The following is a 13,716-nucleotide window of genomic DNA, read 5'->3' as shown; positions in this document are numbered from 1 at the left end:
AAGTGAAGGATGGTTGTGAATGTACCTTGAAGCTGGCTCAGCAGAGCTTTTCCTATATTTACAATACATCTGGCTCTGGTCTGAGTGGGAAATCACAGACCTCTGAGCGTCTGGAGTATTTCCTTATGCACAACAGCAGCAGAAAAACTCCGTCTGCCTTAACCGCCAAATCCCGCTCCCCTTCGATTAACCGTGTGGGTAAATCAGCTGCAGCTTCAGCCCAGCACCCCGGACCTGACACCGGGATACTCGAAGCCAGACACTGGAGGTGGCGGTGACAACCGGGCGAGGCGCAGCGGGGCGCTCCCCCCTGTAGCACACCGCTGGTGATGGCAGCAAGCGGGGAACACCTCGGGGGGCTTCCCCGGGCGCCTCGGTAACGAGCCGGGGGGTGCCTTCCAGCCGGGCAGCCCCACCCCAGCTGCCCCCTTCCAGCCCCCCCAGCCGCGGGACGATCTTACCCCCCCTTCCCAGGGACCCCCCGGGCATGGCAGGGGGTGGCGCTGGCTGGGGGCTGCGGGGCTGGGCCGGGCCGGGGGGGCTGCCCCTGCCGGGGGCCGGGCCGGGGGCCGGGGGGGTGTGCCCCGTTGTGCTGCCGCCGCCGCGGCCCGCCCCGCTCACAACGTGCCCGAGCCGCAGCCCGAGCAGCAGCGCCGCGTCCCCGCCGCCGTCCTCAGCGCCCGCCCAGCCATGCCCAACTTCGCCGGCACTTGGAAGATGAGGAGCAGCGAGAATTTCGACGAGCTCCTCAAGGCGCTGGGTGAGCCGGGGGATGGGGTGGGGCCGCGTCCCCGGGGGAGGGGTGCAAGGGGCAGCCGCGCTCCGGTGCCCGGTGCTGGGCGAGCCGGCGGCTTCAGGCTCTGCTTCATCTCCTCTCCGCCCAGGTGTCAATGCCATGCTCAGGAAGGTGGCGGTGGCTGCCGCTTCCAAACCTCACGTGGAGATCCGCCAGGACGGGGACCAGTTCTACATTAAAACTTCCACCACTGTCCGCACCACTGAGATCAACTTCAAAATCGGAGAGAGCTTCGAGGAGGAGACGGTGGATGGCCGAAAGTGCAGGGTAGGAGGAGAGCGCGTGTGTGTGTGCACGTGGGGTGGATGTGTGCACGCTTACAGACACACAGTTGCTGCCCTAGCCATGAGGGATGCTGTGTCCATCCAGCTGCATTACCAATCTCTTCTTAGATAGGACAAACACACCTGGTGCCAGCATCTCCAAACAGTGCCATCGCTGCCTTCCACCCGCTTCATACTAGAAAACACTCTGGGGGGGTTCGTGGTGGTCGCAGCACTCTTCTTCCCTCTTCCAACATTCTCCGTCATGCAGGACAGGGTAAAACTGAAATCTGAAGGCAACAGAGCATTGCAGGTCCTGAAGGCACAGCTCAAGGATCACCATGCCAGTTCCTTGGCTGGCAGGGTTTTGTACAGTTCTCTTTGCCTCCCTCTCCCTTGGACACCTCAGCTGCAGTGAAGGATCACCCCGATCTCCCTCCCTGGTGAGAACACAGGGAACGGTGGAGTGAGAGAGACCTCAAGAGTCAGGATTTAGTGCACAAGCCTGACATAACTTTTGTCCTAAAATCAGTCGGACATCTTCACAAGCAGGACCACAGACTATTGGTAGTTTTGGGCTGGAATCATCTCTCATTCCCTTTCGAGTGCATGTCTTCAGTTTGCTGATCAGATAAATCTTTAACAGTGTAAGACAGACTTTCAGCCAGAGTTATACCAGCCATAATTACACCATCTCCTCGTGCAGAAGTGCATCAGAGGGCGTTCACTGGAGTGTTTTGGGTTTGATTCTGAGTGTGTGAGCCCCTGCTCCTCTGCCCTTTGTAACCACTTCTGTGGCTGTGGAGGGGATATAATAGTGGTGCTGTCAGTCAGCAGCATCTAACACCGGCTTCTTGCTGGTGTAGATACATGGGACCGGGGGTACTGGAGAACTGGGCTCTAATCATGTCTGTCTTGGAAAAAAGTTAACAAAGACATGCGTTTGTAATCCTTTGCCAAATTGCTTTACTCTCACTGACATTTATAAGATTGCCTGAGAGAGAAGAATTTGTAAAGAGTACCAGAATGTAGTCCCAGATAAAGAGTATGGGTTTTAAAATATCTTGTGATGTTGAAGTAATCTTCTTGCCAAGCTATAATCTCTGTTGATTCTTGGGCCAGCTTCTGAGACCATTTGAACAATTAAAAATTCAGCATAAACTTGCTATCTTCAGTGCAATTGCTATGAATTTAAACTTACGAAAAAGGGAGACAGATCTTGGGAGATGGTGAAGATCTAGAACATCCACTTCATCTCTAGGATGAGTTATCGTATATTTAACAGTTTGTTCAGGAAATGTTGCTGGCTTTGGTAGTTTATTTTGTTCAGCAAAAGTAGTATTCTAGTGTCTTAGTGCATAATGCACACACAATAAATGTGACCCGCTTTCTACAGAGGGATTTATTGCTGCAGATGGAAAAACAATAATTACGGCTGTAAGCTTTGAAAGTTGGAAAAATCTGAAAGAAATGTGTTTTCTGAAGTAGTAAATTTTTTCCATGTGTTGTGAAATTGTTTACAGTCCAGTCTCAGGAATGAGTTGTACTGTTGTGTATATATTATCAAGATGTGGCCACAGTGCAGAAACTGACAGATAATAAAATAATACTTCAGAATATAATTTTCAATACCTGGCAAAATTGTGGGCTGGTGATAGATCGTGATACACTTTATGGAGTGGAGGGTTTTGTTCTGCCAACTAACTTGATCCATTGTTCAGACAGACAAAGAAGAGTCTTACACAGTTGAACTGAAAGGCATAGCTTCTATAACTGCCGCTTGAGACGGCTTGTCGGCCTAAAAAAAGTACTGTTTTGAAAATAATATTTATAAAGTGAACAGCTAATTCTAAATCAAAGGACAGAGTTTTTATTTATTTATTTATTTCCCCGTTGCAAAGTCTGGTAAGTGTTAACTTGGATTTATGCATACATATGTGCGCACACAGTATTTGTATATAATCACAGACTAATGAATGTCTCCCATGTGCTAGTTGTAAAGCAATTACTTGCACATTCATTATAGGGCATCCTTCTGCACAGCTGTTCCATTGCACCATAGAATAATAGTTCGATGCTAGAATGAAAAGCAACAGAAAATCAGGGCTTGCCTGTTTGTGAAAGCTAAACAAAATCCTATGTTTTCTTAAATTATTTTTCAGTAGTTTCATAGTCATTATTCAGATGCTTTGAAAAATGCCCAAGGGTATTTCAATCTCCAGACCCACAGCCTTAAAAAAGAAATATTGCAAACAATAGAATCCTAACAAAGTTTCTTTAATTTAGTTGTGATTTATTCTGGTTTGATAGCACAATATGTGCTTAACATACTGTTAACTTGGCAGAATGCCATATAGCATGAAAGGTTATAAGAGGAAGATACTGCATTATTTATGACCATAAAATGATACATACGATTCTTGATGCTTTTACACTAAGGGGACGCTGTAGTGATAAATAATATGTCACATCAAACATGTACAAAGATGTTTGGGAATGTGAACACTACATTACATTTTTAAAATATTTTTCAACATCAGGCATTTTATGAAAATGGCTTTTTAATTTAGAAACAAATGGTGATCTACATTGAAAAGACACATCTACAATTACTTTGCTATTAATATATACTTATTCCCAGGAAGCCCACTTACACTTTAATTTTGATTTCACCACTTTCTACTGATGCCTTTTTCCCTTTGCCTTTATCTATGTGTTGCTCCTTTACTGCAGCAATTATTCTCACTACTGCTCATTGCTGTCTCTCTGCCTCATGCTGCTAGAGAATATAATTAATGTTATTCCTAATGGTTTTCTTGCCCGCAGAGTTTGGCCACTTGGGAGAATGAAAACAAGATCTATTGCAAACAAACTCTTATTGAGGGAGATGGTCCTAAAACATACTGGACTCGAGAATTAGCTAATGATGAGCTGATTTTGGTAAGAACCTTGAACCCACCCAATGCATGCACCATATTAACAGCTTTCATTGCTGTGTAGCATGATGTAGTATTTTTCCTTACCCAAATCTGTCTGGAAAACTGCTATTTTCAAAATTCTCTGTAGTATAGTTCACACATCAATCTTTCCTTTCTTTTTGATTTTTTTTTTAAGAATGAATGAAAATATATGCAGGTTCTCACTTGCATTTTATTGTTATAGCTTTCAACATACTTTTACTGGTAAAATAATCACAAGAGGGCCACTTCTGCTCCACAATAATGCCAAAGAATTTGCTTGATTTATTGCAGATTTTCTCTGGTGAAAGTGAGATCAAAGCATTTGACCTCATTTCTGGAGAACCTTCTTCTCCAGAAGGCATGTGTTTAATGTGTTGCTTCTTAAACACAGTCACATGGTGTACAGGAGAAATGTGGCATGTTGTTAGTATGCTCTAATCTCATTTTGTTTATGAAGAACACACAGTTACTCCCTTTCTTTGCCACCTTCCCCAGTTCCTTGATCATCTCTGAATCCAGTTCAGAGTTGCCCTCATGAGCTTGTCAGAAATCCACCCATTTACGTGTTTGCTGTCAGCCAACATCCCCCCACTCCTGTGTAATTTTCCATGTGGCACTTTGAGCATTCTGAGCAGCACCTCTGCAACTGCCCATTGTGCCATAAATCATATGCAGTTTCTTTATTTATATTGCACTTATTTCTGTTAGAGTTGAGTTTTCTTTACTGAATATTTCCTCAGTTGTCAATTGACTTCAATGAAACAGTATCCAGAACCGGATATAGACAACAGTTTTTCTGGGTTGCAAGTAGCACAGTTCAGCTAGAGTTCAGAATCATTTTATTGCATATGTTCTTACAAGTTAATTCTGGGTAAATCAGCAGGTTGAACTCCTGTGCCTCATCAGTTTGGACATGGAAGACAAGTTGCTGGAGTGACAAGTAAGACATCAAAGCAGGGAGTTTTTATTTCGAACTATCCAACTAACTAAACCCCTGCACTTTAAAAAACAAACAACCTCACAAATGTTTCTCTAAAGCAGTTGGAGCTCTGTTTTAAAGATTGCATCTAAAACAAAAACAAGACCCAAACCTAACCAAGTATAAATAAAAAGCTTTTAAGGTGTTAATATTATTCCAGACATCTTGGAACTGTTCACCCATCCCTTATGAGGAGGTGTATGCTGTTAATGAAATCAGACTGGTTTCCTTTGAATTAATACTGTAATTCTGGATCTTTTTTTTTTTTCCCACTCAACCACTGAAATTCTTTATATTATCCAAAATGTTTAGGAGTCAAAGTACTTTGATCTCTGCTTCATCTTTATATGTAGTGGAATGAACAAAATGTATTCTCTGCTATAATTTTTCCAGCCTTCTGACAATACATTTTTGTAGTTTATTACTTAAACAACAAACTAGTGAGGTAGCTGTTAAACTAAGTGAACTGTTCCCAAGCAAAGCAGGAAAGCCAGTTATAATACTACTGCCTCATGCAGTCAGCAACATTAACTTACCCAAATGACGAAGAGGAATGACATTGGTTAAGAAACAAGAGCAATTCAAAGATTATAAAGCCTCCAGCCTTTTTTCTTGCATAATAGAGCCTGTTGAGCTTTTCTGAATGAATTGTTTTTCAAATTAGGATATAAATTAGAAAAACCTCCTTCTTATTAAAATATTTCAAGTTATAGGAATACAAATGTAACTTCTGATAAGTTGTTTTACTGGTTAATTGCCTTGCCCCTAAAATATACACATTACTTCTAATCTGTACATGTCTAGATTCAACTTCCTGCTGTTACATATTGTGTTCATAAGAAGATAAATAATATTCCTAATGTTCATTATTGCAAATAATTTTCTTAATATCACCAATGAAGCCACCTCGTAGAAAAACCTTATTTTTGTTAGGCGAAATCACTAGAAGACCTTGATCCCTTCAATGTAAAACAAACTTTCTTTGAATCATTCCTCCAGTGCTTCTGTAAGCCCCTCCGATTTATCAATTCACTTTCTAAACTGTGAAAAGTAGAACTGCACATGCTGTTTTGCCAGCAACCACAGTAGCACCTGATGCAGTAGTGACTTCATCTCCCCACTCTTAGCTGAAATTCTTCTGATTTATATGCAAATACTTTGTTAATCTTTTTTTTTTTTCTGGAAACTCTTGCTTAGCTGATCATGATCCCAAGTGATTTTCCTGGTTTCTGATTCCCCGGACCAATCCCCTTCCCCTTTTCTGCAAGTTAGGAACATGTTCATTGGTTGCTAAATAGGATTTTACTGTGGCCATTATGAAAACATAGTGTATGTTTCCAAGTGATTGAGATCATTCCTCCTGTTTTTCACTATTTAATATGATTCTATGATTCCATTCTTCTTTTCTGAAGCATAATGGCCTATTTTATTTTATTAAATATTAGGGCATTGCTAGGTCCTCAAGACAAATTTTCAAGCCCCTTCATGAGACATTTGATGAGATTGAATGTCCAAATCTTTTAAATGCATGGGTCAACATGTTCAAAATCTTCTGTCACCCTGGAGCTCAGTAATGAGGTTTTCCTGAGAGTAATGGTGGTAAGTGTGAGAGTCCATTTGGAGAACTAAAGATGGACAAAATTAATCCTTTTGGGAGACCTTCTCTTTGGTGGAAGACAGAAAGGAGTAAGGGATGCTACATTTATTGTCTCTAGCTTCTCATTGTAGAACCCTAGAATATTCCCTCCAGTCTGTTCTTTGGGCTTTAAAAGCTAAACTACCCAAAGGGTTTGACTGAGGTGCATCCCTTGACCATGACAGGGAGCAAAGTAGGAATAGGAGCTCTTAGTGGGAAGACTGGGGAATCCCTTTTGATCTCTTACGTCTCAGCTGTGTTTGGATTTTTCATCACTCCAGTGGAGAAAGGTTCAGCTTGGACTTTTGTTTTATTATTTTATGTCTTGCTTGGAAATCTGCCTTGTGTCTGAGTCTGCAACCCCTCATTTATGTCTTAGTTCTTCCAAACTAAGATCACGCTGAGAAGAGATCTTGTCTTTGTCTTCCCCCCTTTTCTCCTTCCATTATCCTAGCTTGTTGAGGGTTCTTTAGGACCTGAAATTCACTCTCATGCAGTTTTGCTGCCCATATCAGTTCAAACGTTTAATGGTTCCCATCTTCACACTTTTCAAATCTTCTTACTTACCTAAGAAATACTTTCTGGTCCTTCACTTTTCCTGAGATACTTTAGTAAACTTTCCACATTTCTATTCTGGCAAAGCTCCCTATATAAGCAGAAGGAAACCACATTCCTATGAACTTCTAGATGACTGCAGCTGGGAAAATGTCATTTATGAAGCAGAGCCTGTGATGTAGCAGTTCAGGAACTCTGTAAGGCTGATACTTCTCACACTCTCTGCTCCTGCTTCTCCAGCCAAATAAATCTTTCAAGAAGTCCTGTCTCCTTCCTAGCTATTACATGCATTTGCAGAGGAAATCAATAAAACTCATATACCATGTGCAAAAAGTTGCAAGAAGGAATCTAAACTGTGTTAGACTGAGGCATTAATGGGAAATAGGCTTGGGGCAACAGGCAGGGGGTGAGGAATGAGTTTTACTCTGCTAATAGTGGCTGTATAAACCTTGGAAGTTTGCCACATAATTTTTGATCTAATGTGCCACATTGCTTAGGGGGTCCATTAAATTATGACATTTCCCTAGTGGAAGGATATATTTTTCTTTCCAACACAGCATGTTAAATAAAATGCATTTATTAATCCATATTTAACAAAAAAAAATCAGCATTGAATTGTCATGACTACCACAGAGCTAAAATAGAAACCTTATTACTATATAATTATCAATCTTTTTTGCATCCTGGCAGAAGAAGTTCCTTGTGTTCTTCAAAGATACACCCTTGGAGCAATATGATGGTCTTTCATGACACCTCTGTTCCTCTGGTACACAGATGCTGGGAACAAACTATTTAGTTAGCGAAGGTTTTCTTTACCTTCAGGTGCTAGTTAAGTTTGCCTTTAGTTCTTCTTAGTTCCTTGCAGCATGGAGAGTGACATTCCTCTTTCTAGTAGCATAAATAATATTTGGCTCACAGTATGGCAGATGTATGTCTGAAGTCCCATTAGAAAAGAGACCTTTCAGCTAAGTGAGGAATTCAGGATCAAGCTCTGCTTTATAAAAAAGGTGATGCAAATGTGCTAGAACATTGCAACTACTTTAATCAGTGCCGTTAATTATAATCTTGTCTGATGCACTTGCTGAGATTTCAGCATTTCTGATTTTCAAAACTACTGAATAATCTAGATAAAAAAGATTACATGGAATATGTAAGCAAAGGAGGGTGGAAAGGATAGATCCCCATCTAAGTCCACATCTGCTTGTCTTGACTGTATTCTTGAGTCAGCATATCCTTGTTTACAACTCCACTCAGAAGCCACTTGGATTAGAGCTTGGGCAATCAAAATTGGAATCTAATACAAAAGTATGTTTTTCATTTACTTGTCTTAAAATTAAGACCTAGTATTTAGGCTGTTGTAACATGCTTTTTCATCCCTTAACTTTGCTTTTATAGTCTGTAGCATTTTTGCTCTTGCTGTGTGTTTTTGTCAAGGACATTAATGAGCTATCAATCACTTGGGTAAGTCAGAAGAACAAAAGGTCTGCTCTTACAAAGTTAAAGGATACTGCTTCCGAATGTTTGCTACTCAAACGAGAAATATCTATATATTCTGAATTTATCTGCCTTGCTGCTTTCATAGCTGCTCATGCCTCTGTAGAAGTTTAATCTATAAAACAAATATTTTAAAGTGGATGGTTACTGAAGAGGGGCTTTAAAAACAGCCTTAGACCACATTTTGCACAGTTGATGTATCACACAGGGGTTCTCAGAATCAATTATAGCAAGGGTCAAAGATCAGAACATTAAGGGAGCGGGGGGGTTCAGGCATGGTTTATATCCTCCTTTCCCTTCCCAGAAAAATCATGACATAGTTGATTAAAACTGGTGAACTGTGAAACTTAGATGAGTGAGTGAACATTTTTTAAATGATATTGCTGGCTTCTAAAATTAAACATAGCAGGTGAGAAAAGTCAATGAGGATTGGGAAAGATATTTTGCAGCTAAATGCTGAGATTTGTGATGTGCCTAAACCTTGTACAGAACAGTGATAAACTACCTAAGCATTTAACTTTTCTATAGTTCTTGAAGAGTGATCGTAGAATCATAGAATGGTTTGGATTGGAAGGGACCTTAAAGATGGTGTAGTTCCCACCCCCCTGCCATGGGCAGGGATGCCACCCATTAGATCAGTGTATTTAAGTGATCTTAAATTCAATCAGTTAACAAAAGGAGGGCCACCTCATATGGAAGTCAGTGTGGTGGGGTGTAAAGTAGTGTCTCTGCTTTATAGTATGCACGTGTACACATGGAAGTCTGCACGTGGATCCGTGCAAAGCCTTTTCTGAGGATGGAAAGATACTACTCATTTAAGTGGTATCTTCTCTTTTCCATTTGTTTGCTGATGTCTTCTGTCTTCCTTTTGAGAGTTGGCTCTGCAGCTTGTTCGGTCATGAGCAGATAACAGGATTTTTGCATATGGCGACAGAATTCATGTTAGCCAGTGATTGTTTCAGTGACAGTTTTCCTGATTATACTGTTTCACTTATCACAAAGGCTCCTAAGCAAATGTTTATAAAGGCCTTAAAAAAGCAATTTACTCATACAATTATATACTACTGCCCCATAATTCTCATTTTATCTCTAATGATGTCGTCATCAGATCTTGAGGGAACTGAGAGAGAGCAGTGTATTGGATTATCCCCTTGTGCAGGGCTTTTTTTGCTCTGTGCATTTGGACTCTTTTAGCCACAGATTATGTCAAGCTAAATGAAGAAAACTCTTCTGTAATTTGCAGTCATTGCACATTAAAAACCCTATTTTAGATTTAGATAGAAGCCTGATCTTGTAGCAATTTGTAAATGAGTGGGTACTTTGCAAGCTGGTGGGAGTGTGGTGTTTGAAAATCCTGCATCTTCTTGTTAGATTTGATTTCAGCTTGGTAGTGTTGCATTCTTTTGAGTTGCAACTTCACCACCAAGTAGCCAGGATTGTTCTCTCTCTATTAAAAAGTTCTACTCCTCTGAGTCATGGGAACCCCTAAAGTCTGCTTGTTCTGACAGGTACTAGCACTTTTTGCCAGTCTGGAATTAGAACCTTAGATATTAAACTGCTCCATCCTACCCCTGAATACAAGGATTTAAGTGTGAAGGATATAAGAGTAACAGTCTTTTGATTTGGATCTTCCCCTGAGCTTGGGCCCAGCTGTACAGTAGATGCTTCTGCGATTAACCACAAGAAAAGGAATGCAGCATGTTTGAACGTGTTCCTCTTTGCTTGGTTTAGCAACATGTAGTGGAGTTTTATCAACACAACTAGTAAGTTACAGTAAGGTAGGGAAACGCCTTTTACCTAAGTCCACATTTAAACCATGTACGTAACAACAACAATCACAGCCATTTCTTTATGTGCTTCAGTATAGAAATAAGAGCAGCAGGGACCAAAACTTAAGTGTGCTTAGCAGAATCTGAATGTACCACAGAAAGACTATCACTGTCAGTGACCTTCTAGTCTATACAGACAACCTTAAGCCCTGCATGGTCTTGATTCTGACTTCCTTTCTCTGGCAAAGCTCCTGCTGAAGCAATTTCACATTTGTGTATAATTTTGGAAATGCTGAAGGAAGCCATAGTGGGGGTGTTTGCAGCTGGTGCTGTGGGCAGTAGGAAACTAGCCGCATCCTTTTCAGACATTTTCATGTTTAAGTTAAAAATCTTACCATCCAAAATTTTAACAGGCCTTTTTCTTCAGTAAAGTGAACAAAATACATGCCAGAGGCAGTTTTAAAGCCAAATCCTTTCGAAGTGGTGTTGGCCAAAGCAAGCGTAGGAAGCGTTAAAACAAATAAAGTCCAGCTGAATTTTCATAACACACCGGGGTAGGTCTTAATTATATTTTCAGTGAGACCTTGGCAGTTATTAGAGCCAAGCACCCCACCTCACAGCTCGTTAGTAGTGAGCTTGAAACTGTCCATGTCAGTGTAGCTGGACATCTACTGTGCATGTAGTCAGTATTTCCTCATTCTTGCACACTTATTTCCTTTATGTTTAATTGTTTACTTCAATTTTAGCCTGCCAGACTTGAAATCACATACAAACACTTTGGGTTTAGGTAGCTTTCTCAGGCAGCTGCCACAATCTCTGTCATGCCTAAAGGCCCTGATAATCTCTACTGCAATATTGGTGTCATTGAATTGCCTTTTACTTGCAGGACTAGAAGGTGATTTGAAAGCAAGCAAGCAAGCAAACAAAAATGAACCAACAACACCAAAAACAACTCAGGTTTCAGATACGTATGAAACCTTATTTCAGTCAGTATAACATGATATAAGACCAACTCTAGGTACCTGGAAAATCGAAGCATTCTAAGGTACTGAATCTGGCATGAGAAATGGGATGGTAATGGGACATTGTATTAAGTCAGTGACTCTCAGATGTGTAGTGATCAAATATTTACGAGATATCATAGTTTTTTCCTCACGTGAAATGAATTTGATCTCCACAACATTTTTTCCATTATGTGACCTCATTTCAGACTCTTTCTGTAGTTAACTAATTCACTGGTTAAGGTCAACATATCCTGAAAGAAGGCTGTGATTGACACTGTCCACATTACAGCTTGGGAGTGAAGGTTTCAATATCCTAGTACGGTGTGTCAACATCTTGCAGTGTTATGTTCACAGATTATACATACACACTCACCAACTCTTCAACATTGCTCCACTGACTTCATTTGAACTACTCTGATTTATACCTGCAAATACTAGAGAAGACGTTTTGAACATGCCATCTGATCTGAATTCCACCCCCACCATTTCCAGTTCAAAGTGTTGCAAATGTGTCTAAATATAACAGCACTACATTCCAAATTGTCTTTCTTTTCTCATGTTTATTTATAAATGCATGCCATGGAACTATAGAAAAAGGGAATTTCTGGGTCATTTATCATTCTGACAAAATTCATGGTGCCTGGGAAAGAAGGTCACCTACAGTGCATTCCTCGTCCAAAATGACTCCTTTCTTTGCTCTCATCTGTCAAAAGGCATAGGAAATTGCATTTCTGCTGTAGGACTAGCTACTATAGTAAAAGTAACATTAAAAATTGTGTTAAGCGTTTGCTGATTCTATCTCCTCTGATTGATTTCTATTTCTTTTCCAGACCTTTGGTGCTGATGATGTTGTGTGCACGAGAATTTATGTAAGAGAGTAAAAAAAATCCATTTACTTGTCATCTGGGATGAAGTGGAGAACTGTGAAAAGCCCCAGTGTAATGAGTATCCATGTGTGCTGTTACTAATGCGGTGTTGTATGTGACCGTGTGTGTTATATATGAATCCATATCCTGTTAAGTGTATTTCACTTTATTTTTCATCACAGACACTACTCCTTCTCATTTTTATGCCATCAATTTTTTGTGTCTGCTTTGTATTCTGTAGTTGTCATTTGCTATGGTTTCATCTATTATTAAACTTATTGGGCATAACTCAGAGCTGTTTTGGGGTGTTTTTAATAGAAAACCCAAAAGTGCTTTGATTAGGATTGAAACACTTTTTAACCTCTGTTGAAGTCAGTGTGGAGTTTCACTGCTGTTGGCTAGACTTTTGCAAGGCCTTTCACAGAGCTGCAAGCTGCTTTCTCAAACTGGGATCTCTGCCTCTTCTTTTTTCTGACCTGTCTCCTTTGGAGAGTCACTGAGGAACAATTCCTGTGATTGCTGGGGCTGTGATTCAGCGGAACCAGACAAGGAGAGCTCATTGCCCTCTTTCCAGCTGCATCTGTGAAGAATGACTGAGTAGAACAACCATTTTTCTTTTTGAATTGTCATTGGTTCATTTTCTGGGTGGAAACACTCATTAACCAAATACAAAACCCAGCTGTATCTACAGGACAAATAACATTGTGATCATGACTAATACTTATTGTCATCGCACCCAAGCATCTCAGACCTGGTTAGAGAGCCAGCAGAATCTGGTAGACTTTACTTATTTTGGTCACAAAAAGATAATGCTGGGGAAAGCTGCTTTTCTCCTACTTTCTTACCTATGATGGGGAAAACTTCTGATGGCTTCACTCCCATTCTCAGTATTACAGCTCTCAATTTTGTCAATTCAGTATTTCATTTGTTGAAAAACTGAGTAAATTCACAAAGCAGGGCCATAGCTCAGTAATGAAAGAAACACCAAATTTAACGTACTTATTCTGGCGCAAAGTTCCAGCCACAGCACTATCAAATATTAGATTCAATCTGAACAGACATTCCTATGATGAACCAAGAACTTCCCTGTTCTTCAGTGTGTGAAATATCTAGAGATACATGCTAGGAGCACTACTTCGTTCTGTGCAGTCTCCAAGCTTATCTGACCAATTTTTAGCTTTGCAAAATCATTTATCAGCTTTGCATTACCCAATCATAGCAGATTTTGAAGAGGTTCAGAGTTAGCAGAGTGTATGTCCTTTTCACTGGGCTGTGCTCAATATTCGTAACAGTAAAATATGTCCAAATCTTGATTTTCTTGGGACATCTGTGTCAAAAAAAAAAAGAATTTGTCTCTTCGTAGCTAAGCAAAAGAATCCCCTTGACGTGATTCT

General features: G+C 40.6%; 1 protein-coding gene across 1 annotated transcript; it reads left to right on the top strand.

Annotated features, from left to right (window-relative positions):
* The first annotated feature begins 601 nt into the window (after positions 1 to 601).
* Positions 602 to 12,614, top strand: CRABP1 (cellular retinoic acid binding protein 1). Its single transcript, XM_083850945.1, has 4 exons — positions 602 to 760; positions 885 to 1,063; positions 3,886 to 3,999; positions 12,287 to 12,614. The coding sequence occupies exons 1-4, from the start codon at positions 691 to 693 to the stop codon at positions 12,335 to 12,337; spliced, it is 414 nt and encodes a 137-aa protein (XP_083707071.1). The 5' UTR covers positions 602 to 690; the 3' UTR covers positions 12,338 to 12,614.
* The last annotated feature ends 1,102 nt before the right edge of the window (positions 12,615 to 13,716 follow it).

The sequence above is a fragment of the Anser anser genome, assembly GCF_964211835.1.
Source record: "Anser anser genome assembly, chromosome: 10".
In the NCBI taxonomy this organism is placed as follows: Eukaryota; Metazoa; Chordata; class Aves; order Anseriformes; family Anatidae; genus Anser; species Anser anser.
The sequence above is the reverse complement of the archived record's forward strand: the minus strand, read 5'-3'. Positions and strand labels throughout refer to the sequence as shown.

What these genes read in the sequence shown, in the direction of transcription:
- CRABP1 (XM_083850945.1), top strand. Translation starts at nt 691, where the DNA reads ATGCCCAACTTCGCCGGCACTTGGAAGATGAGGAGCAGCGAGAATTTC. An exon ending in CGAGCTCCTCAAGGCGCTGG is followed by an intron (nt 761 to 884) that starts GTGAGCCGGGGG and finishes CTCTCCGCCCAG; the next exon opens with GTGTCAATGCCATGCTCAGG. An exon ending in TGGATGGCCGAAAGTGCAGG is followed by an intron (nt 1,064 to 3,885) that starts GTAGGAGGAGAG and finishes TCTTGCCCGCAG; the next exon opens with AGTTTGGCCACTTGGGAGAA.